This window comes from Saccopteryx bilineata, chromosome 1 (assembly GCF_036850765.1).
Source record: "Saccopteryx bilineata isolate mSacBil1 chromosome 1, mSacBil1_pri_phased_curated, whole genome shotgun sequence".
Lineage (NCBI taxonomy): Eukaryota > Metazoa > Chordata > Mammalia > Chiroptera > Emballonuridae > Saccopteryx > Saccopteryx bilineata.
The window spans coordinates 189,590,135-189,616,419 of record NC_089490.1 but is presented as its reverse complement, the minus strand read 5'-3'; the positions used below and the strand labels follow the sequence as shown (position 1 = coordinate 189,616,419).

Below are 26,285 nucleotides of genomic sequence, written 5' to 3'. Positions count from 1 at the left end.
AAGAAGAAGCAGAAAGCCTAAACAGACCTATCAGTAGAGAAGAAATAGAAAAAACCATTAAAAACCTCCCCAAAAATAAAAGTCCAGGCCCTGACGGCTATACCAGCGAATTTTATCAAACATTCAAAGAAGACTTGGTTCCTATTCTACTCAAAGTCTTCCAAAAAACTGAAGAAGAAGCAATACTTCCAAACACATTTTATGAGGCCAACATAACCCTCATACCAAAACCAGGCAAGGATGGCACAAAAAAAGAAAACTACAGACCAATATCTCTAATGAATACAGATGCTAAAATACTAAACAAAATACTAGCAAATCAAATACAACAACATATTAAAAAAATAATATATCATGATCAAGTGGGATTCATCCCAGAATCTCAAGGATGGTTCAACATACGTAAAACGGTTAACGTAATACACCATATCAACAAAACAAAGAACAAAAACCACATGATCTTATCAATAGACACAGAAAAGGCTTTCGATAAAATACAACACAATTTTATGTTTAAGACTCTCAACAAAATGGATATAGAAGGAAAATATCTCAACATAATAAAGGCCATATATGATAAACCATCAGCTAACATCATATTAAATGGCACTAAACTGAAGGCTTTCCCCCTTAAATCAGGAACAAGACAGGGTTGTCCACTCTCTCCACTCTTATTTAATGTGGTACTAGAGGTTCTAGCCAGAGCAATCAGACAAGACAAAGAAATAAAAGGCATCCATATCGGAAAAGAAGAAGTAAAGGGATCACTTTTTGCAGATGATATGATCCTATACATCGAAAACCCCAAAGAATCCACAAAAAGACTACTAGAAACAATAAGCCAATACAGTAAGGTCGCAGGATACAAAATTAACATACAGAAGTCAATAGCCTTTCTATATGCCAACAATGAAACAACTGAGAAGGAACTCAAAAGAATAATCCCCTTCACGATTGCAACAAAAAAAATAAAATACTTAGGAATAAACATAACAAAGAATGTAAAGGACTTATATAATGAAAACTATAAACCATTGTTAAGGGAAATAGAAAAAGATATAATGAGATGGAAGAATATACCTTGTTCTTGGCTAAGAAGAATAAATATAATCAAGATGGCTATATTACCCAAAGCAATATACAAATTTAATGCAATTCCCATCAAACTTCCAATGACATTTTTTAAAGAAATAGAGCAAAAAATCATCAGATTTATATGGAACTATAAAAAACCCCGAATAGCCAAAGCAATCCTAAAGAAAAAGAATGAAGCTGGGGGCATTACAATACCTGACTTCAAACTCTATTATAGGGCCACGACAATCAAAACAGCATGGTATTGGCAGAAAAATAGACACTCAGACCAATGGAACAGAATAGAAAGTCCAGAAATAAAACCACATATATATAGTCAAATAATTTTTGATAAAGGGGCCAACAACACACAATGGAGAAAAGAAAGCCTCTTCAATAAATGGTGCTGGGAAAACGGGAAAGCCACATGCAAAAGAATGAAACTGGACTACAGTCTCTCCCCCTGTACAAAAATGAACTCAAAATGGATCAAAGATCTAAACAAAAGACCTGAAACAATTAAGTACATAGAAGAAGACATAGGTACTCAACTCATGGACCTAGGTTTTAAAGAGCATTTTATGAATTTGACTCCAATGGCAAGAGAAGTGAAGGCAAAAATTAATGAATGGGACTACATCAGACTAAGAAGTTTTTGCTCAGCAAGAGAAACTGATAACAAAATAAACAGAAAGCCAACTAAATGGGAAATGATATTTTCAAACAACAGCTCAGATAAGGGCCTAATATCCAAAATATACAAAGAACTCATAAAACTCAACAACGAACAACAAACAATCCAATAAAAAAATGGGAAGAGGATATGAATAGACACTTCTCCCAGGAAGAAATACAAATGGCCAACAGATATATGAAAAGATGCTCATCTTCTTTAGCTATTAGAGAAATGCAAATCAAAACGGCAATGAGATACCACCTCACACCTGTTCGATTAGCTGTTATTAGCAAGTCAGGTAATAGCAAATGTTGGAGAGGCTGTGGAGAAAAAGGAACCCTCATACACTGTTGGTGGGAATGTAAAGTAGTACAACCATTATGGAAGGAAGTATGGTGGTTCCTCAAAAAACTGAAAATAGAACTACCTTATGACCCAGCAATCCCTCTACTGGGTATATATCCCCAAAACTCAGAAACATTGATACGTAAAGACACATGCAGCCCCATGTTTATTGCAGCATTGTTCACAGTGGCCAGGACATGGAATCAACCAAAAAGCCCATCAATAGATGACTGGATAAAGAAGATGTGGCACATATACTCTATGGAATACTACTCAGCTATAAGAAATGATGACATCGGAACATTTACAGCAAAATGGTGGGATCTTGATAACATGATACGAAGCGAAATAAGTAAATCAGAAAAAAACAGGAACTGTATTATTCCATACGTAGGTGGGACATAATAGTGAAACTAAGAGACATTGATAAGAGTGTGGTGGTTACGGGGGGAAGGGGGGAATGGGAGAGGGATAGGGGGTGGGGAGGGGCACAAAGAAAACAAGATAGAAGGTGACAGAGGACAATCTGACTTTGGGTGGTGGGTATGCAACATAATTGAACGACAAGATAACCTGGACTTGTTATCTTTGAATATATGTATCCTGATTTATTGATGTCACCCCATTAAAAAAATAAAATTATTAAAAAAAAAAATTCAAGATGATAAATGTTAAATGGTTTCTCTCTGTTTCAAAATATTAATTTTTGGAAGAGACTTTTATGAATAAATTAGATGCAATGGTTTGGGAAAGAGATGATAAGGTACTTGTAAAGATTTAATTCTACTACAGAAATAAGAAGAAGATGAAAAAAGTTAGCAAGAAGGACATTTGATTCCTAGGACAACCCAAGTTCTCTGCCCAGAAAGAAGGTACTATTGGATGTTTTAGTCGGTAACAAAATTCCAAAGATAAGCAGAAGCAATTTAGCCTAAAGACACACAAATGTTTTATAGGGAAATGGACGGCCTCAAGTGTTAAATTGGCAAATCTAAATCTGCAAAGGGTTGGTAACATTAATATTTTATACTCGTGGTTATAATAGGATACACTGATTAAGTTGGAAGTCTACTGCCCTCTAGTCGCCTCCAGAAATCTAAACAATGCTAGTGACAAGAAGAAATTAAGGAGACACGTCAACTTCAACCTGAATTTTGCAACTCTAATGCGCCAGCTGTCTTGTCATAGTTACATGGAAACCCTGGAGCTTCTCACTGGAGAAATTTAGCACACCTATCTAACCTGTCAATTACACAAATGATCAAAAGGTAAAGAATGCTAAAAGGAGGCAATTTTTTCTTCTAAATTTTATTACCCTCTGTTATGTCAGATGCCAGTATTCCAAAATGATAAGCTCCATGGAAATTACTGATTACAGATGGGGACCTATGAATACATAACAATCTTACGGTTAGGAAATACAGCACATTTCATAGTGATGTTTATAAAGATAAAAATATTCTGTTTTGATTTGAGGATGTTAAAAATCAATCATAAGCTTTTTCTGTTCGCATTATTTTTATCAGTTTATCTCATTCTAAAGTTATAGAAACATAATTCTATAATTAAAATCTTCACTGGCTTCCATTTGTACAATTGTATTTTTCCTCCTCCCCAGTGTTGGTTAATCATTAAAGGCGAGAACTAAAACAAAGCTTCATTCAAGCAAGTAGCTGAATTTATCTATTTCCACTTACAATCCAAAAAAGTAAAGTCTCAGAAGCTCTTCCATATGTAGAAGACACTTTGACACATATACTCCCAGTGTTGAACTTTAATTTTAAAATTAAGAAGTCAGTCAGTACTGACATGAACATCAGTAAAGACTCTTAGACTACCAGAAATAAATCTGCTTGGGCATAAAGATTATGGAAATTCTTACATACATGGAGGCAAAGGACTGAGGCATATAAAATTGGTAATACTCCATTTCCTTGAGCTACTGATGCTTAAAATTATATCAAAATTTGATTTCTTATGCTCTAAAACTTTCTGCAAATCCATTCTCTTTTTGTGCAGTGTTCTTTTTGCTTCTTAGTAAACATTTCAAGAATCCACTTTGCCTAAGATAGACTAAAACTAAAATATAGACAGATATAATCTGTCTGGACTGATTAGTCCATTATTCAAATGATTCTAACTCAAATGCTCCAAAGTGTACACAAGAGGATCTCACCTTCCTGAGAGCACTTAGGGTTCTTTCTGGTTCCACCCAGATGGCATTTGCCACATTCAGCCCCACATTTCTATTTGTGTATGTCTTGTTTCTAACTAGACTGAAGTTATTTAGGGCAAGGGATATATTTTCCCTACCTAATGTGCCTTCTACTCACGAATTGTATCTAAAAGTACCACTCCAGCCAAGGTTCCCCTAGAGCCAAGCATTGCTCTCTCTGATAAGTACACTGCACTGGGGCCATGTTCAAGCTAGTTAATAAATAAACGTATTTGATTGAAATTGATTATGCTTTAGTCTTAGTAAATACAGAAGCTCATTAGCAAAATACAGAGAATTGGAGTAATATTTATATATTTATTTGAGATTTTAATTAGTTTGTATTATTAAAAAGACTTTGAAAATGAGGATTAATTCTGATTTTATGGAGTCACTCAAATAAAAACAATCCTTCATTTTCACAAATGGTTTTTGAAATAAACATCACTCCATCACTGAGCTATCACTTTTTCAGATCGTGATTTTTGTTCTTTTTCTTAGAGCATCATTGAGGAAGCTATTTAAGGTCCAATCTGTTCTCCAATCCACCAGCACACACTTTTTAAAAATTTTTTTAAATTTATTTTTTATTTATTTATTCATTTTAGAGAGGAGAGGGAGAGACAGAGAGAGAGAGAGAGAAAAGACAGAGAGAGAGAAGGGGGAGGAGCTGGAAGCATCAACTCCCATATGTGCCTTGACCAGGCAAGCCCAGGGTTTTGAACCGGCGACCTCAGCATTTCCAGGTCGACGCTTTATCCACTGCGCCACCACAGGTCAGGCCACCAGCACATACTTGTACAAGAAGCTAGACACTCTCCAGTTTAATTTTATATTTAAAGCATGGCAGACAGAATTCATATACCCTCTTACCTAACAATTATGAATTAGATACTCAAAAACAAGGGTGTGAGATTTTAGAAAACCAAATAGAAAAACTAAAATGAAAATCTATTTGACAGAAGACATATTTTGAGTATAACTAAAAAGTTTTACTCCCGTATTAAAACAAATGGCGAGGGTTCTTGGACAAAATCAGCGTCTGATGATCTGTTGTAAGGTATCTGGCTTCAACACAGTTCTCGCTCATCCTTGAAAGAAAGGATGGAGGTTAATTTGGTTGAGTGGTAATTGTGTTTACACGTGTTGAGAGGAGGTCAACTAAACCTAAGTGAATGGGCTAGATCGGGTTTTTGTTTGTATCATACATATCTCCCTGATAGGCTGTCTCACCTGTTTCTCTCTAATGGAGCCAGCTGTAAAGGGGGAAACTGCAGGCAGGTTAGAAATTACCTCAGAAACCAATGCTTTTGTGCAAGGATAAGGATTCCTAAACCTGGATACTCACAAAAGCCACTTTCTAGTTTTTCATAACATCATTGCTTTCTCATACATCATAACTTCATAAAATAGTCTGCTTTTAATAATTATTGTCAATATGCCTCAACCTTAGGCCTCTAACAAACCATACTTAAGTTTCTAGAGTAATCAATTGCTTTTTTGAAAAATTAAAAAGCATCAAAGTCTCTTGTGGGTGGAATACCATATGTCCTTTTTGAATGTACCTGTCTTATAATAATTCCAAGTGAAAGGTCACCTTCTCTCTGTAGCCCGGACAGTGCCACACACTCACTCCACTACCTGACAAGTTAACTGTACTCATATCTAAGTTTCTAAAATCTCTTTATGTATAATATTATAAAAATTTAATTCATCACTATTAATTTGTGTGTGATTCTCTCCTGATAGGTTGGGAGCTTTTTGAGGAGAGGAACACATCATATTCATGTATGTATCTTCAGTAAGAGGCATGGTTCTTGGTAAATAATATACACTCAAAAATTGCTGATTTCTTTGACATAAGAGAGTATTCAGAGCCATCTACTTCTTATGGAGAATGGCTTTCGCCATACTGAATGAACAACCCAGAATAAATGAGGTTGTTTTTGTAGAAACATTTACTAGGGTTGTGATTAACCAAAAATCAGCCTACGTAGACCCTATGTTGCAGGAAGAGCACAGAGGTAGGTCAACATCAAATTGTAAATTGTCTTTTGTGGTGGTAAGTAGACCCATGAGGGAGACATGGCTTCAGTCCCACCCCAATGGCATAAATTAAGAGCTAGCTCAGAACTCTGATATCCCACCTCACAGGGTGGGTCTTCATGAGGAAAAGGCAGGTCCCAGGTAACTACGACTCTTCACTGATTTCCTGTTTGCTCTTACCAATGGTTCAGTGGGGAACTGGAGCAAACCTGAACCAATCCAAATTGTCTGTTTCACCAATTTTCAAACATGGTCAAGACTTTGGGGTCTGGTTCAGCCTAAGAATCAACCACAGATTGGTTTCGAAGCAGCTACATGCTATGAACACATGACTAATTGCTGGCTTTATACTTTCTATGATTTATCAATATAGGTATTTCATCAGACCCAAAAAAACTGCCTCATAAAACATTTCTTTTAAATATTCACTTCTTTACTTATTTATATGCATGTTTGGTTGAAGAGCCCTTAAATTACCAGTCAACTGGATATCATTAGAAGTATGTTCTATCATAAAACTCAGCCCCGTTTCTTAAAGCACAGAAAATATATAATGTGTCCATCACATTTATTTAGGCCACCATACTTATCTCAGGGGTAAGGTTGACAAAATAAAATATACACATTTCTATTTCATTGCAAAATGTTAATTACCCCAGTAGAGCCCAGGATAAACCTTGCTAGACAGCAGTATATACAAAAAGGAACTACAGATTTCATTTTGCTATGCAGTAAGACAAAGTCGTTTTTATAAAAATCATGTAATTTATGGCTCACAAAGAGAGAAACAGAGATCAAGAGAGGCAGCTGAGGCTCTTAGAAGCACGGATTGGGAGTCAGAGGGTCTCACACCACTCCCTCGCTCTGAGGTCCTGAGCAAGCCACATAATCCCTCTGTGGCTGCTTCCTCACTTAAAGAATTAATCCTTTGCATCAAAATAAGGTTTGCGGGAGATAAATTTGTAAAGTGCTTAGAGAAGTACCTGGCACATGGTAAACATTATGTAATGGAAGGGAGGGAGAGAGGGACACGCAGACCTTTGTCTGACTTTACTTTGTGTTCTGCCTATTACATTTAGTTTAGAGCATGGCGTCCAGTTTTGCTTGTAATTATATACAAAGGGCATTAAAAACAAAGAAAGTGGTGAGATGTGGTGGAATGATCTTTCTCAAGAGCAGGAGTTGTATCTATTTTCACATCTAAAAGGGATGAAAGCAATTAAGCAGAGCACAGCCACCACCTTCAAACACTGGCAGGCCGACATAAGGACAGAGATGCTGACTTGTTGATCCAGACCCATGAGTGCATTAATGACTGGGAGTTGCAAGGTGACAGATTTCAGCTTAACACAAAGGTAAGTATAATGAAATGTATAGCTGTCCAATCATGGAATGGGTTGATACACAAGCTCCCTGCTATTGGACACGTGCAAGGAAAGGTTACCTGACAATCTGTCAGGGATATTGTATAAAGAATCCTTGCCTTGGTTGGCAGAATCACTAGATAATCTCTTAAGATCTTCTCCAAGTCCTGTAGCTTTAAAATAACATTAATATGAAAAGTCACAATTGCAGAGAAGTAGAAGTGGCTTGAAAATTGACTTACAAGAGAATAACAACCCGGCCTTGAAAAACAGCATTTTACTCTGTCCCAAAAACTGTAGTCCTTACCCAAGCCATAGACAATAAGGAACAAAGTCAGTAGTCTGCCATATTTGGGGAAGTTGATATGTCAATATACAGTTATTCTTTCTGCAGATAGTCTCATTTTAATGAGATAACACAAAGTTGAAATATTCTTTCTTAATGTTAAACTTAATGGCTGAAAGAGTCGTTTAAGAATAAGCATCTCGGCCCTGGCCGGTTGGCTCAGTGGTAGAGCGTCGGCCTGGTGTGCAGGAGTCCTGGGTTCGATTCCCGGCCAGGGCACACAGGAGAAGCGCCCATCTGCTTTTCCACCCCTCCCCCTCTCCTTCCTCTCTGTCTCTCTCTTCCCCTCCCGCAGCCAAGGCTCCATTGGAGCAAAGTTGGCCCGGGCGCTGAGGATGGCTCTGTGGCCTCTGCCTCAGGCGCTAGAATGGCTCTGATTGTGGCAAAGCGATGCCCCAAGATGGGCAGAGCATCGCCCCCTGGTGGGCATGCCAGGTGGATCCCGGTCGGGCACATGCGGGAGTCTGTCTGATGGCCTCCCCGTTTTCAGCTTCAGAAAAATACAAAAAAAAACAAAACACAAAAACTTTAAAAAAGAATAAGCGTCTCTTTTACAAGTCCTAACGATTGAGTTACCTGAATGAAAGTAAAATTCACAAACAAGATCAAATTAGATCTAAGCAAAACAAATATTAAAATTATACACATATATATCTAATTTTATATATAGATAAACATATAATTATATATAAAACAAACATATATAATTATAAATATGTATTTATATAGAATTTTAAATATATAAATATATATATGTGTTTGTTTGTTTAGTATCTATAACTCTGGCCTCCAAAATAAGTCAAAAAAGTAATGTTAAAAAGGTTCATCACAATTCACTTTTCAATTTTAGTTTCTTTATTTGGATCAGATATTTTGTCAAGTTGTCTAAGTCATTTTGTCAAAAAAAAAAAAAAAGTGGCTTGAGATGATTTCTTCCAACACTGAGATCTAACCTTGCTCCAGTAATTCTGCATAAATCTCCCTGCAGCTCAGAGAAGAGTATCTGCTCACAGCGCAATTATCTCAGATTCCAGAAGAGAATGTGTGAGGGTCTCAGCACGTCAGCTCTTTGCGACAATCACGTGAGATTCAAGGCTCAGAATCTTCAGTGAAAACCCTTCCACGAAAACTAACTGAAGGACTATTATAAACTTAAGAGCAATATCTAGATTTAGACAGAATTCCTTTATTAGGCATGTCTTCATTAATGGAAGACGCTGGTCAGGTCCTGGACAAGAAGTATCCAGTGTCCCCTCCAACAGGAAAACATATTTATAAACCTCAGGTATATATCCCGACAGAAAAGAGAAAAACAATATTACCTACATTTGTTCGGATTCTTTGATAAAATTTTTGTCTTAGGTTGAGATATTATGTTTTGCCTTTGGGTGCCCTCATACCAAAGGAAGTATTAGGCCACAAAATGGGAATGATGCAAAAGGTTTCTTTTATACGTGACTAAGAACTCTGCTTCGACAGTTGTTTTATTTTCTTTTATTTTTTTGCAGGGGTATGGCAAGAACATTGGATTGGGAAGCATTTTCCCTAGCGGAGAAATCAACATCTATGGGGACTGCAGACTACCTTACTTATAGCAACTTTCTCTTTTATCTGCTGGGGAAAATATTCAGTCTGCATGACTGTGCACGCAGAAGCTGTGTCTGTGTTGGGGAGAGAGAGCCCGTATTCCAGGAAGACTCTCACCATCTGCCCTGGCCAGGGCACCATGATAGTAGAGATGGAAGATGGCACATGCCTTTACCTCGTTAAACCCATATTGATCCGAAAGCTGCTTTTTCTCTCCTACCCTCCTCACACATAGGTCCAGCTTCTTTCAGGATTCTTTTAGTTTTGTTCTTTTTTATTGAGAGTAATGAAATTAGGTAAAAATTTTGCTTTTATTACTAATCAATCTCCAGGAGGAAATTAGTGGAATTCAACATTGGCATAAATGTCCAGATACCATTTTAATATTTAGATGGAGGTAAGACTATCAGAAGATAGTTATTAACTTTCACATCAAGCCTAAAAATTTAAAAATACATACATACAAATTTATTTTCATTACTAATTTTTCAGTATCCCAGAACTCTTGACATACCAAATATTCTTTACATCCTAGAATTCATACCAAGATTAGTAGTGTATCCTACTTTTGTTTATCAGAAAATGTGGGCAAAGGTGGAAAATTAACAGACACACATTCAATATAAAACTCTATAAATCAGACTGTGAAGAAACATGACTTTCTTTTACCTTATCACAAGTAGAAATGGAGTATAGTTTCCACTTTCCATTATGGTCTGAAATCATAACTTGGTAATAAAAAATTTTGATTTATCAAAAAACTTTAAGGACTGCATTTTGGAAAGGTTATAACTGACAACTTAAATATCAAATTATATTATTTTTCTAAAAATAGAAACATTTAACTTCCAGACTAAGCTCCATGATTGAGAATCAATTTCCAATCATATACAGTATCTATAGTCTGTTCAGGAGCTACACAATTCATTAACAACTTAAAAATTATTAAAATGTACAGTACATGTGTATAGTCAAGCCACAAAGGATAAGAAAATAAACCCAGCAAAGCTTGTTGGAGTCTGGGCTTCCCACAGGCTGCCAACCCATGATGGGTCTTCACAGCTGCCTCGGTTGCCTTTTGACCTTATGACCATAAAATTTTTAATCATACACACCTTGCATATATGCGGTGGGTTTCTGTCTTATAGGGAAAATTATTCTTTATAGTGACTAGAGGTGGTAGGAGTTTTCAATAAATGCATCTCTTTCAAGAGCAGCTGCTGTAAAAGCAGTTCAGCCGTGTGAAGAGGAAGGCATATCCCACCCTCCTTTTCTGGCAAAAATGATATCTCTTGACAGCTCTAATATATCTTTTTCTCACTTTTGTTCTGGTCTTTCCAAAAGGAAAAAAAAAATCTCTATCACAAAAATCAAATAAAACTATCTGTGTTATACAAATTCTATCTTTGAATTTATGTTATGAAATTAAATTATGAAACAGAAACTGAACAAAAGATGATATCCATTGTATTTCTATTTTCTAGAACAAAAGATCGGTCAAAGTGATTTGCAAACGCCGAAGCATAGAAAAATATACCATTATTTTCTCAAATAGTTGAGAAGATGGGCATCATTAGAAAGTGTAAAACATAAACTAAGATGTTAGGAGACTAGAATATATATTTGTTTGATTTCTGTAAAGATGATAAACCAGTATGATCTAGCTTGGTTCAATGAATGTGAAGAGCTATTCAGGGAGGGTCTTGAGCTTAGGATAGAGGGGTGCTTTCTGTAATTGCATTTTCAGTATTCAAATCCTGCCTTCTTTTAAAAAAAAAGAATGTAAGGCAATTTAAATGGATACCTAATTCAATACAATATCAAGAATGAAAAACAAGAAACAGTAAATGCAAGGGTTATGTTATAAAGCAGAACTAGAAAGGAGGCTATTATGCATATATTTTTTTCAAAGCCCATTAAAGAATGCTATAGATTTGAAGTGGATGGTTCCCTATATTGGCCTTAAGCTTTAAAATAGTCTCTACAAAAGGGAAACTACACCATTAAAACACACACGCGTGTGCGTGTGCGTGCACACACACACACACACACACACGCAATCACACCCAGCTCCCCCTGCCCCTGCCATTTATGCATGTGTGCACTGGCATTGTTCTGAAGAATTATAAGCAAGCTAATGTAAATGCTCTAGAAACAAATGCAAAGAATCGTCACAAAGAAGGAAGTTCACAAGATAATTGTCTGACAACACAGATGAACCTTGAAAATATGCTAAGTGAAAGGAGTCATTCACGGTGTAAGATTCTGATTACACACAAAATGTCCAGAATTGGCAAAAGTAAGTGGTGGCCTCTGGTGAGGGGTGGAGGTTGGAGAGAGACAGCTAATAGATACAGGGTTTATTTTCAGGTACTTTTAGAATGGGTTCTAATGTTGGATTGTGTTGATATTTGCACCACTCTGCGAATATACTAAAAATTATTGAATTGTATGGCATGGTATGTGTATGTGTAAGTACATTATATCCCAATAAAACTGTTAAAATGTGCATCACCCTCATCTGGAGAGCTCATCAAAGCACTGCTTGCTGGCCCCACTTCTGGAGTTTCTAATCCAGTTGGTCTGAGGGGAGGCCCGGGAATCTACATTTCTAGGGATTTCCTCAGTGATGCTAAAACTGCTGGCCTGCAGAACACTCTTTGAGAACTAGAGCAAAGACGATCTGGAGGATAGAAAGGGCTGTTCCTTATGCTTTCGTCAACAGAGTTTGAAGATATCACAGCAATGCACAGCTTAGTCTAGACCATTCAATGAGAAGTCATCATGACAAAGAAGGTGGCAGCAATAATCGTAATAATGATGACAGATGCCACCATAACAGCCTCAATAGCAACCGCAGCAGCCTTTAATATTTGCTGGTCCTTACTAAGTAACAAGTTAAGGGCTTCCATGATCATTATGGAATTTAATCCTCACCACAACTCTCTGAGAGGAGGATGTGGCGTTGGTCAAATGACCACCAGGACCATTACTCTATCAAGTAACTATCACAGTTTATCATACTATAACAGTGGTCAGCAAACTGCGGCTCGTGAGCCACATGTGGCTCTTTCACAAAATACCATGTGCAGGTGCTACCTCAATAAGGAATGTACCTACCTATATAGTTTAAGTTTAAAAAATGTGGCTCTCAAAAGAAATTTCAATCATTGTACTGTTGATATTTGGCTCTGTTGACTAATGAGTTTGCTGACCACTGTGGTCTGTTACCAATTTCCTTTCATATATTTTTCACTTTACAGGGGCTCTGAGAATTTCCTTCCCACTGCTAAGAAATGGAGAATCAGATGGTCTACCTCCAACGTCCTCGCTCTTGACCATCACACTGTACTCACCCTGCTCTCCACTGAGTTGCATTGTAAGATGTTAGAGGATTCAAAGCAGTGATTGCCCCCAAACAATGCGGTGATACTTGAACAATGATTTGTTGCTACTAATAAACTACTAATTTTGCAAATGATATGCTTTCAAAATGAAACTCTCGATCTCTGTAATGATGACTCTCACACTGACGTGAATTCTGAGAGGCTCAATGAATGGGAGGGAATGGTGTGTAAATGTGCATAACATTTCTTCCATAGGACTTGAGACCATTGTCCTTCAGGCACAAATGTCTGAGGCTGGACATTTGAACTTTTCTGTCATCTGTGATCTTCCAACCAGGAGAAAAGTTTGCAATATTTGTGCTGCTTTTCCAAAACAACGATTGCCTCCTCGGCCAGTCTTCATGAAGGCATGTCCTGTGGAGACTAGTTTGTTCTCTCAGATGGGAGCACAGTAACTAAAATCTAGGTTAAAAAGAGGGTTGAAATCCTTATTTGACATTGTTTACCAGAGGATAGTAGGCCCTCTGATAAAGGCCAAAACGGTAACTGACAGTACATTGATTTGAATAGTTTTGGATTTATTTTCATGTGTGTTAGGACAAACATAACAGACACCTCAAGTGCGTGAATTCGTGGTGGCTAACAAAAATGACTGTCCAGGTGACACTTGTGAACAATCGTTAGGTGGTTAAATGAATAACTGAGATTTGGGAAGCATTCACACATGGGATCTGAATGTCCTAATTAACTTGTAAACTCTAAGAGACTTGAAATAGAACCTTGATATTGGTTCCACATCCATGTATTTAATTCTGAGTTGCTATTCTCTTTGAACATGGTATAATGTTCAGGTTTGCCTTAATTCCTGTGTCTCAGCCTTCCAGGAACATAAATAAACTTTCTAGCTTCTGGTATAAGTGCTCTGTACACGTCATTCAAACCTGGGCTGCCTGCATCTCAGGCTTCTCTAATGAAAACAAGTCCTTTCTAGGACTATGGCCTGCTACACCGTATTTTCCAACTGCAAAAGCATCAATCATCTTCTTAATTGCCTACAAGTTTTTGTTTGTGTCTCAGGAGGAAGTTTCGTTCTCTTGTCTAAAATGGAGCTCTGCCCCCTCTCTCTCTGCTCCAGTCAAAACACCATCTCTTTTTTTTTTATTTTCTTTCTTTCTTTCTTTCTTTCTTTCTTTCTTTCTTTCTTTCTTTCTTTCTTTCTTTCTTTCTTTCTTTCATCTTCTTCCCTCCCTCCCTCCCTTCCTTCCTTCCTTCCTTCCTTTCGTTCTTTCTTTCCTCTTTTCTTTCTCCCCTCCCTCCCTCCCTCCTTCCTTCCCTCCCTTCCTCCCTCCCTCCCTCCCTCCCTCCCTCCCTCCTTCCTTCCTTCCTTCCTTCCTTCCTTCCTTCCTTCCTTCCTTCCTTCCTTCCTTCCTTCCTTCCTTCCTTCCTTTCCTCCAAGACAGGCTCCCACATGCACCCCGACTGGTATCCACCCAGCAAACCCCATCTGGGGCTGATGCTCAAATCAACCAAGCTATCAGCGCCCACGGCCGATGCTCAGACCAATCAAGCCACTGACTGTAAGAGGAGAAGAGGGAGAGAAGGGGGAGAGGGAAAGGGAGAGGAGCAGATGGTTGCTTCTCCTGTGTGCCCTGTATGGGGATCGAACTCGAGACATCTGCACGCTGGGCTGACGTTTTATCTACTGAGCCAACTATCCAGGACCCACCAAGCATTTCTCTATATAAACTTAAGAGAAACTTGTATCCCATTCTGCCATGCTTCCACTTTAAAAAAATATATTTTTAGAAAACTACCACTCTGAAATCCTGTTTTCTAAAATTTTATTTAAACATAACAACCCAATGATTTATAAAAGCTGGAATTATTTCTTGTAATTATATGTGCTAACTCCCAAAATATATAATGTTAAAAATGAGAGGCTGGAAGGGAAAACCTGGGTGACCAATCAATGTTTAGAAATATGTTAAATATCACTTATCATTGGGAAAATACAAATTTAACCCAGATATCATGTTTTACACATCAAATTGGTAAAAACTCTTATAGTGCAAATATTGGAGCATGCTGAAAATGGGAATGCATGTATATGGCTTGTGAGGTATAAACTAGTAAAAATATTTTGAAGAGCAATCTGGTAGCATCTACTAATATTGAAAATATAAATAAACTACCACCCATTCTATGTGTAGGTTTATGAACTGAAGAAACTCCCATACTTGTATTCATGGGTATACATCTGAGAATGTCTGTTACACTATTGCTTATAATAGTGAAATATAAAAAACAATCTAAAGTTCAATAGGGAAATATTGATAGATAAATTATATTCTATATATATAAGGGAATACTATGTAGCTGTCAAAATGAGAAAGCTAGACTCTATGTATGAACATAGATCTCAAAAACATGATATCAGCTGAATATGTTGTCGAATGTGACCCACATTCTGATACCATGAATGCAAACAAAAAGCATTTAACAAATGTGATGAATTAATAAACACTATTTTGACCATAACCACTTAGATAGTCCTGGTCAAGAACTCCTAACTCCTCCTTGCTACTTACTTATATCATTCTCAGTTGCCATCCCACATCCCCAAGGACCACCCCAGACCAGAGTGATTCCTATGTATGTAGCCTCCTCTATTTTGTACTAGCACTGTGGGGTTTTAGAATTTCCTCATGCAGAATGTTTAATGTCATTTTAGTGCATAGCAAGAACTCATTGACATTTAGCTGCTATTATTGTCACAAAGTTATTTCTCCCCATGTTTATCCTGGTACTCTGCCTTAGTAGATACTCAATATATATTTACTTTTGACTATGAATATGACACTGACATATTTCCGCTAATGATATATTTGCCCATGTCATTGCCTGGCGTGGGATCCTGGCTCACTATTTCCTGGATGTTCCAAATTGCAGATAACGTCTGTGGACATTCAAGATTTCGGCTGCTATGTATTTCCCTACCTGAGTGTTCAGACACTGTTACCTTTGGAGCACAGATAACCCCTGTTCCAGGCTCAGCTAGCTGACCCTTGAATCCCAAACCTTCTCTCCCATCATCATGGAGAAATGGTTTAAGGCTTTTAGAAATCAACTATTAATCCTGGGAGTTTTCTTCCAAGACCTTGAAGACCAGAGAAATCCCTCACTCTCAGGAGGCTTAGAGGAGGTACTTACAGAGCAACAAGGGGCAGAGCTCAGAGCAGACAGAGAAGGGGAAGGCATGAGGAGCAAGAGGAACATTTAGTTAGCAGAGTACCTACTATCTCCCGGCCATAGGGCCTTTACATATGTGATCTCAATTGACAACATGTATAGAGCAGAAGGATATTGTAATCCCCAATTTACAGATGAACAAACTGAGGCCTGGAGATGAAGTAACTTGTCCAAAGCTGCACAGACAATAAATGTTAGAATATAGATTTTTAACCACGTTTTCTTGATGTTAAAAGCCTGTATTTGTGGCAGAAGTTAAATCTGTTTATTTTAACTAGCTTCCTTTATATTTATACTTGATTGCATTGAGTTGAATGAAAAACATATATTCCTACACTTCTACGTCTGGGTCCTCAGTGAATAATTTCAAGAATTGAAAGAAATGACTTATTTGGAATGGTGTGTATAAAGTTGGCAGCTGCTCTGCATGACATGCTTGACACAGGGTCTGAAGTTACTAATTCTTAGAAAACAAACATTATATACCAGACAACTTAGGGAGAAGAAATTGACCTTAAAACTACTACTTTTTTTGGTAATAAAATAATAGGACACCCATAAATGTATGAAGAAGATTGCCAAAAATTAGCACATACATTTTGTTCAGGAAGTTGTAAGTTTTGCGCCAGTTAGTATAACCACACCAGTAAGATCAGTTCTCTGTTGGTGGATATCTTGTTAAGAGTTACTTGCTCCAATATGATTTCTACAGAAGTGCATTCTCTGCAGTATCTTTTACCTTAACGTCAGCTGCAGCAGAAACATCCTAAATCGGGTTGGTTTTCATGTAATTATTAGCAATCCTAAAATGACGGTGCCTCCATTTGGACTTACTACTGTTATTTCACAGATATGAACCAAAGTAATACAGCAAACACACTCCTGAAATTCTCAAGGGAAAAGCCAACACTTAGTGATAATGGGAAAATTGTTCCCACTTATGCTGTTTAATGCAAACACGTCCTTTCAAATAGTCAAGAAATAACTGAAAGCTTCAATTACCTATATCTACAATGTTTATTATTCACTTTTATATTTGAAATAGGGGGATACTAGGAAAAAACAGCAGTTCTTCTTTGACTAATAACCAAAGCAAAGAAAAGCAAAGTGGAATCAAGATGAAGGAAAGATAGAAATTTCTATCTCAATGCAAATGAACTACTTAACACAAAAGTGATACCAACAGCCCTGGCCGGTTGGCTCAGCGGTAGAGCTTCGGCCTGGCATGCGGGGGACCTAGGTTCGATTCCCGGCCAGGGCACATAGGAGAAGCGCCCATTTGCTTCTCCACCCCCACCCCCTCCTTCCTCTCTGTCTCTCTCTTCCCCTCCCGCAGCCAAGGCTCTATTGGAGCAAGGATGGCCTGGGTGCTGGGGATGGCTCCTTGGCCTCTGCCCCAGGCGCTAGAGTAGCTCTGGTCGCAACAGAGGGACGCCCGGAGGAGCAGAGCATCGCCCCCTGGTGGGCAGAGCATCACCCCTGGTGGGTATGCCGGGTGGATCCCGGTGGGGCGCATGCGGGAGTCTGTCTGACTGTCGTCTCTCCCCGTTTCCAGCTTCAGAAAAATACAAAAAAAAAAAAAAAAAAAGTGATACCAACAGAGAAATGAGTCATGAGAAATAAAAAACAAACCTTTACCTATATCAATTGATTAAGGGCCACTTATTTACAAAGCAGGACATTTCATAAATTTTGCTCCCCCAAATAAAAACTTCAGGCACAACACGTTGAGCACATGACATTCAAGAAGAAAATAAAACTCATTCGGGCTGATGGGCCTTTCAGTCTCTCTTTCACAAAGTAAATAATTACTAAACTAGAATGATGAGAGCTGTGTCTCTTAAGGGTGATAAATAGTTTGTAGGCTGAAACGTACCCTGATTAATTTTACTAATGACCTACCAGCTATCTTAATTTCAAGTAGCCATTAGAGAATGACAGATTGCAGAGTACGGCAGCATAAGGGAATTAAAAGTTACAGACAGACAATGAAGTAATAGGGTGTCACCATGTTACACTATGTAAACACACAATGCCAGACAGTCTGTAAGGGACGTAAGAGTGCACTGGCGTGTTTATTTTATTTTTTTAGTGGTAGTTAAATTTCCCAACACGGTTTCTTTTCTTTTTTTTTTTTTGATAAACTATGACATTCTCTACTCCAGTCCAATTTTGTACTTTAATGCCAATCCTAATCATTTAGTAATCAAATAAAAGTCTGAAATCCCTACCCAAAAGGTTTTCTGCAAACGCACTGGGATGAGATGGTATTCGATGGAGAGTCTGTACCTGAAAGCTGAGTGCTGACAGTGAATTCCCCCTTTCGTTTAAAAAAAAAAATCTGCTGATTCTGTAGTCATCGTTTTAAAATTTCTGCTGTAGATGATCACAGGGGAATCTGATAATACACAGACACATCAAAGCTCAAGGAAAGGGCACACAGACCAGGTTTATAGTCTGACCACAAAGCCATTCGAAACAATTACTGAAGAGTGTCTGGGTAAGTGAGGCAGCCTTTCCTCATGTGGTTCCTCCCTGGCTCCATTCCAGGGTCTGGTCTGGGGTGAGACTCCTGTCATTCACATTCAGCCTCCAGGGTTTCAAATGGGCAATGAAGGTTAAGAATCATTGTTTTGGAGTCAAATTCATAAAATGCTCTTTAAAACCCAGGTCCATGAGTTGAGTACCTATGTCTTCTTCTATGTACTTAATTGTTTCAGGTCTTATGTTTAGATCTTTGATCCATTTTGAGTTCATTTTTGTACAGGGGGAGAGACTGTAGTCCAGTTTCATTCTTTTGCATGTGGCTTTCCAGTTTTCCCAGCACCATTTATTGAAGAGGCTTTCTTTTCTCCATTGTGTGTTCTTGGCCCCTTTATCAAAAATTATTTGACTATATATATGTGGTTTTATTTCTGGACTTTCTATTCTGTTCCATTGGTCTGAGTGTCTATTTTTCTGCCAATACCATGCTGTTTTGATTGTCATGGCCCTATAATAGAGTTTGAAGTCAGGTATTGTAATGCCCCCAGCTTCATTCTTTTTCTTTAGGATTGCTTTGGCTATTCGGGGTTTTTTATAGTTCCATATAAATCTGATGATTTTTTGCTCTATTTCTTTAAAAAACGTCATTGGAAGTTTGATGGGAATTGCATTAAATTTGTATATTGCTTTGGGTAATATAGCCATCTTGATTATATTTATTCTTCCTAGCCAAGAACAAGGTATATTCTTCCATCTCATTATATCTTTTTCAATTTCCCTTAACAATGGTTTATAGTTTTCATTATATAAGTCCTTTACATTCTTTGTTATGTTTATTCCTAAGTATTTAATTTTTTTTTGTTGCAATTGTGAAGGGGATTATTCTTTTGAGTTCGTTCTCAATTGTTTCATTGTTGGCATATAGAAAGGCTATTGACTTCTGTATGTTAATTTTGTATCCTGCGACCTTACTGTATTGGCTTATTGTTTCTAGTAGTCTTTTTGTGGATTCTTTGGGGTTTTCCATGTATAGGATCATATCATGAATATGACTCCACAGGCAAGAGAAGTGAAGGCAAAAATTAATGAATGGGACTACATCAGACTAAGAAGTTTTTGCTCAGCAAGAGAAACTGATAACAAAATAAACAGAAAGCCAACTAAATGGGAAATGATATTTTCAAACAACAGCTCAGATAAGGGCCTAATATCCAAAATATACAAAGAACTCATAAAACTCAACAACAAACAAACAAACAATCCAATAAAAAAATGGGAAGAGGATATGAATAGACACTTCTCCCAGGAAGAAATACAAATGGCCAACAGATATATGAAAAGATGCTCATCTTCTTTAGCTATTAGAGAAATGCAAATCAAAACGGCAATGAGATACCACCTCACACCTGTTCGATTAGCTATTATTAGCAAGACAGGTAATAGCAAATGTTGGAGAGGCTATGGAGAAAAAGGAACCCTCATCCACTGTTGGTGGGAATGTAAAGTAGTACAACCATTAAGGAAGAAAGTATGGTGGTTCCTCAAAAAACTGAAAATAGAACTACCTTATGACCCAGCAATCCCTCTACTGGGTATATATCCCCAAAACTCAGAAACATTGATACGTAAAGACACATGCAGCCCCATGTTTATTGCAGCATTGTTCACAGTGGCCAGGACATGGAATCAACCAAAAAGCCCATCAATAGATGACTGGATAAAGAAGATGTGGCACATATACACTATGGAATACTACTCAGCTATAAGAAATGATGACATCGGAACATTTACAGCAAAATGGTGGGATCTTGATAACATGATACGAAGCGAAATAAGTAAATCAGAAAAAACCAAGAACTGCATTATTCCATATGTAGGTGGGACATAAAAGGGAAACTAAGAGACATTGATAAGAGTGTGGTGGTTATGGGGGGAGGGGGGAATGGGAAAGGGAAAGGGGGTGGGGAGGGGCACAAAGAAAACAAGATAGAAGGTAACAGAGGACAACCTGACTTTGGGTGGTGGGTATGCAACATAATTGAACGACAAGATAACCTGGACTTGTTATCTTTGAATATATGTATCCTGATTTATTGATGTCACCCCATTAAAAAAATAAAATTATTAAAAAAAAAAGAATCATTGTTTTGGTCTTGTAATATTAGCAACTATTAAGAGTTCCCTACAGAGTCAGATCAATTCAGACATCTTGCCAACTTTCTAATCTGAAGATGGTTTTCTTCTCCCATGCCATTCAAACAGATTTTAACTAGAGGTTCATGTCAGGAGTGTGCAGCTGCAAATAAATACTGGATAGGTAGGAAAATAGAGAATGACATTTTTGTACTCTGTACAAAAGGTGGATGCAGAATGTGACCTAAGGTAGGTTGTTTATAGCCTGTTTGCTATGATTTTGTATCATAACTTCTCTGAAGTTCTCGCTTTTATCTTACGAAACTTTTGCTTATAAATATGTCACAATTGAGTGATCATTTGATATATTTAATTCCATATTCCTTTGTATGTATAAAACTTCCTAATATATAGAACCTGAACTTCATTCATTCATTCACCTACAAAATATTTATTAAGAACTGACTACATATTACCAGGCATTGTTCTAGGCATGCCGTCACTGCACTGAACAAAAGAAAAAAGAAATACGTCTTCTCATGCAGCTTATGCTGCTGTGGGGTTTTCTGAATAAGCAGCTAGGCAAAGCTTTATTTCTCTTCATCAACACGTTTTACTCAACTACAAATACTAATTTGAAACTCTTACAAAGATAAACACAATCAAATGGGAAAAATTAATATAGAGAAGGAAAAAAATAAAAGTAGGAAAGCAGTGCTATATGCTTGGTAAAATTCAAAGAGTCCAGAGCAAATAGCCCAAAGGGTGGTTAGAATAATTCAAAGGTAAAACCAATTGCGACTGATGTTAAATAAAAAAGACTTCAATGCATTCAAAAAGATAAAAATTAAACTCCTTTAAAAAGGCGATTCTACTGTGCATTTTATAACCACTGGAGGGTGGCCCCTGCAAATCCTCTCCCTTTCCTAAAAAGCCGCGACACTGAAAAATATTGTCAAAAAAACCCCATTACCTCCACCTTCAATAAAGAAGTAACAAGGGCCCTGGATGGTTGGCTCAGTGGCAGAGCATTGGCCTGACATGTGGATGTCCTGGGTTGGTTGGATTCCCAGTCAGGGCACACAGGAGAAGCACCCATCTGCTTTTTCACCCCTCCCCTCTCGCTTCTCTCCCTACCCCCTCCAGTAGCCACAGCTTGATTGGTTTAAGCACATCATCCTGGGCTCTAAGGATGGCTCCATGGAGCCTGTGCCTCAGGAGCTGAAATGGCTTGTTTGGGAGCAATGCCCCAGACGGGGGTAGTTGGGTGGATCCTGGTCAGGGTGCATGAGGGAGTCTGTCTCTCTATCTCTCCTCCTCTCACTTGGAAAAGAAGAAGAAGAAGAAGAAAAAAGAAATAACAATTTCACCTTCTAGATAATTGATGTTGGTTGAATAATTTTGGTCCTCCGGTGTCTCATCTCCCATGTCACATGTCCTTGCCCTCCTCTCCAGCCCCTGTGCTCACCCACCGTGACACTTTTATTCTTTTTATGTGCAGCAGCAGATTTCATACTCTGATTCTGAATTTCCCCCATTAGTCCTGATAGATTATTTTGAAAAGAGAGATTATTTTTGAAAGAAGTTTTATATATATAAATATATATCAATGAAACGTGTTTTATATGGCTGAGATGTTCATGTCAGGCCTCTAGACATCCTTATATCTCTATCAAAAAAATTATCATAGAACACCACTGAACAATGGAGATGCCAGGAGACATGAAATGGGGTAAAAGAGAGGACTTCAGAACCCTCTCATTAGCGGGAAAACACGCAGGCACAGAAAGCACCCAAGTCTCCACTGAAAGACTAGAGCCTCTGAAAGGAGCGTGAAAGCTAATGACATGGCACATGGCAGATAAGAAGCAGCCCTCTCCAGAGCATCACAGGGTAGTCTTTTCTGGGGACAAGGAGTCTGTCCTTGCTGCCTGCTGTTCTGAATCAGTCACTGTAGCAAAGAGACAATTTCATTTAACTTTTTAATTAACGTGTGTCCTTGCTGACAGACATTGTGAATGGGGCCCTTTTCCCTTCCCATTATGGCTTTGACTTTAGATTTAATTACTGTGGAAATGAATCAAGAAACATGACTTCAGGTACAGCATTTTAAATGTCAGCAGAGTAACAATGTTAATTCTCTATTTTAAAGTATCAGTGTCATCCCATCTTTATGACGAGTGATGTGAAAATAATTTTAAGAAGGAGGCTACCAACCTGGAGAACCTGCAACCCATGAGAAGATCACCTGTTAGCTGCTATTTGTAAAGGTCTTCTTCGGACAATGACAGTTTTATTTTGTGCATGCTCCTAACTACTTACATATAAAGAAGCTGTGCTCTTCTAATAGAATACAGGAAAAGACCAGAGCCTGTTAACTTAGGTCTAAAGGAGCTATTGAAATGGAACCTCCATGCATGTAATCAAAATCCAGCCATAGTCTCTTCTATTGCCAAAAGTGAGAAGGGGGGATATTTAAAAGTATATTATCTTTTCTGTCATGAGGTATAAGGCATGGAAATGCAGTGAAGTGACTAAATGTTTAGTCCTCCCATAAAATCGGTATTTGGGAAACAAACAAGCAAATCAACAAAAACCTTAGCACGACTTTAAGAGGAAGTTAAAGACAAGCGGAATACCTTCTCATACAGTCCAGCGCTCGGATAAAGAAGTCCTTGTGCAGCTGGTGCTCATCTCTCAAGATTGAGCACTGTTCAAGTGTCACCGACATCGATGTCCTGTCTTTGGCACTTTTACAGCAGGTGAAACGGATACCATTTAGTTTGCGACAAATCTGTAACACAGATGTACACCCCATTCATTGTTCTTTTGTTGGTTGCTCTAAAGTGTGGGACTCCTCACCACCTAAACATGCCAGATTTATGTTACTATGACAGTCAATTGGTTCACTCTGCCCTATTGAATGTAAAACAGTACCTTCTCATCTCATGAAGCTAGTGGAATAGATTTTACTGTATTTCTTCATGTATAAGATGCGCCCATGTATAAGATGCATCTTAATTTTGGGGCCCGAAATTTGAAAAAAAAAAGTATTACATAAAGTTATTGAACCCAAGTTTTATTCATTGTAAAATCCATACAACTCCTCATCCTTGCCAAAAAGTGGGAAATTTTTCAGAGAAGGATGTATCTTATACATGGGGAAATATGGTACATAGTTCTTTGACCGGTGTAGGGAGGGGGCTGTTGAAGGCATATAGAATGGTAAGTATCCAGCAGAAGCAGCAAAGCTCCCTGGAAGGGCACACTCCCCCCGCCCCCGGCTGCAGCGGTTAACCATAATGACCACAGCTGAGGAACAAGAGCTCACTTGTGAAGAACATCAGACACTTGATTTGAATCCTAAATGCCTAATATTGTCTTACTTTTAAGAAAGCTTTGCTAGTTCAGATTTTATGTTATGAAATTTCAAATATCTATATGGTACCAGCACATCAGATGAGGGCACCATTAACCATTCATTAATACAAAATAAGAAACCCCCTTCTAAATGACCACTGTTAATTGCACATCTAATGTGTACCAGATACCATGCTAATACATTTCATACAGATTTGAAATTTAATTTCCTGCACATGAACCCTGGAGGAAGGTAAATTATTCTCATTTTACAAGTGAGGACCTTTTTTAATTTTATTTATTCATTTTTGGAGAGGAGAGAGAGAGGGAGAGAGAGAAACAGAGAGAGAGAAGGGGGGAGGAGCTGGAAGCATCAACTCCCATATGTGCCTTGACCAGGCAAGCCCAGGGTTTTGAACCGGCGACCTCAGCATTTCCAGGTTGATGCTTTATCCACTGCGCCACCACAGGTCAGGCACAAGTGAGGACCTTGAGGTTTGGATAGGTTAGGTAATTTGTGTACAACAGAATGGAGCCAGGATGCTAATGTAAGTCTACCTAATTCTAAGAACCAAGTCTTTAACTTCCATTCTCCATTCTATTCTGTTTTTCTCTGTAATTCTTTTTGTTTTTCTGATGTAAATCAGGAGAAGTGGAGAAGCAATCATCTCTCTTCTCATCACCTAATGGTTAACACATGAATTATTCCATTCCTTTCTCTTCCCTATCCTATAACAGAACCTGATATGTGGTACCGACAATCAAGTTCAGCATCAGCAATGCTAAGCAACATGCATTTAAAATAAATTTATTGTGACATAATACAAGTCTGCCTTACCATCTTCCCTCAAGGAGGTTTTAACAGTTGTCTACTTTAAGGGGAAGATGTAATAGCACAGTTTGTTAAGGTTACATATTCTTATATGTAACCTAGGATTTACCAGTCCTTATGAGACCTTTGGTACTTTCTCACTATTTTCAATAGAAGTGACTGGAGAAATGTGAGAGTATGATTTCACCATATAGTCATTTTTCATCTAGAGAACTCTAATCCTTTCAAATAAACAGTATTTCAAAACTTTTAATATAAAATAACAGAGGTTTGATTATATTTGTGGTAATAAAATATAAACCTCAATGCCCACTTATGAGATATGATTTTTGAAAAGAATGAATATCTATCTATATTGTCACTATTATATGCAATATCTTACTTAGGGTACTTAGTGTTTAAAGTCGGGCGGAGGCAGAGGCAATTCTATTAGAGTAGACAGTTGGATCCTGGTTTCTGCATTTCTACTTTTTTTGAACTATATGAGCCTAATTTAACACATCTGATTGGCAGCTGGTCTCTAGATCCTCATTTTTTATTTTTTAAAACTCAGATCAGATAAAACCACATAGCTGTATATTTTTCGATTAGAATGTAAAACTTTATCAAAAGCCATATTTTCACAAATAGATTTAAAGAAGAGGGGGGAGAAGAAATAGAGGCAGCAGTAAAAGCTTTTCGGAAAATATCAAAAGGGATTTCTATATTTCTTCATTTTAAGAGTACTATCCTGGTCCTCGGTTTACAGGATATTGAAACAGAGGTCTCAGCCTACAGGCATTCTAGTAATAATACAGTCAGAGTTCCCATGGGACGTTAAATGTCCACACTCCGGATGCTATGTATCCATCCACGCCACAGGAAGTTGTGAGTAACCCATATGCGGTCAGTATAGATATTCCAGAAAAGTATCTCAGGAATGAATGGAATTTATGGGAAAACATCTTTCTATATTCATATGGGCAAGTACATATACTAAGGAAAAAAGATACGCTTGTGTTTGCACGTGTGCATCCTTCTTTTTCCTATTTCCACAGCTGCATGGTCTGGCTATAACGACATTTACCTGTCCCCAAGTGGTCAGGCAGCCCTGGGAAATGATCAAACTTCTTTCATGCTATCACTTTCTGAGTGAAAGAGCAAAAATAACTTCTTACATGCCTTTGCGAATTTTTGTGAGAATTAACGACCGCAGAAGTGTTTGAAGATATGAAGAGCAGCCACACT

General features: G+C 37.8%; 1 protein-coding gene across 15 annotated transcripts in view; it reads right to left on the bottom strand.

The window, feature by feature from the left end:
* The window catches only part of INPP4B (inositol polyphosphate-4-phosphatase type II B), a 708,587-nt gene that overhangs the window by 32,069 nt on the left and 650,233 nt on the right, over positions 1 to 26,285 (bottom strand). For 14 of the 15 annotated variants that reach the window (XM_066232845.1, XM_066232867.1, XM_066232856.1 and 11 more), the window contains one exon: positions 23,506 to 23,660. In XM_066232845.1, the coding sequence (XP_066088942.1) occupies positions 23,506 to 23,660 (155 nt within the window). Of the gene's footprint in view, positions 1 to 5,296; positions 5,402 to 23,505; positions 23,661 to 26,285 lie in introns of those variants that run through there. The other variant, XM_066232894.1, reaches the window with a different exon arrangement.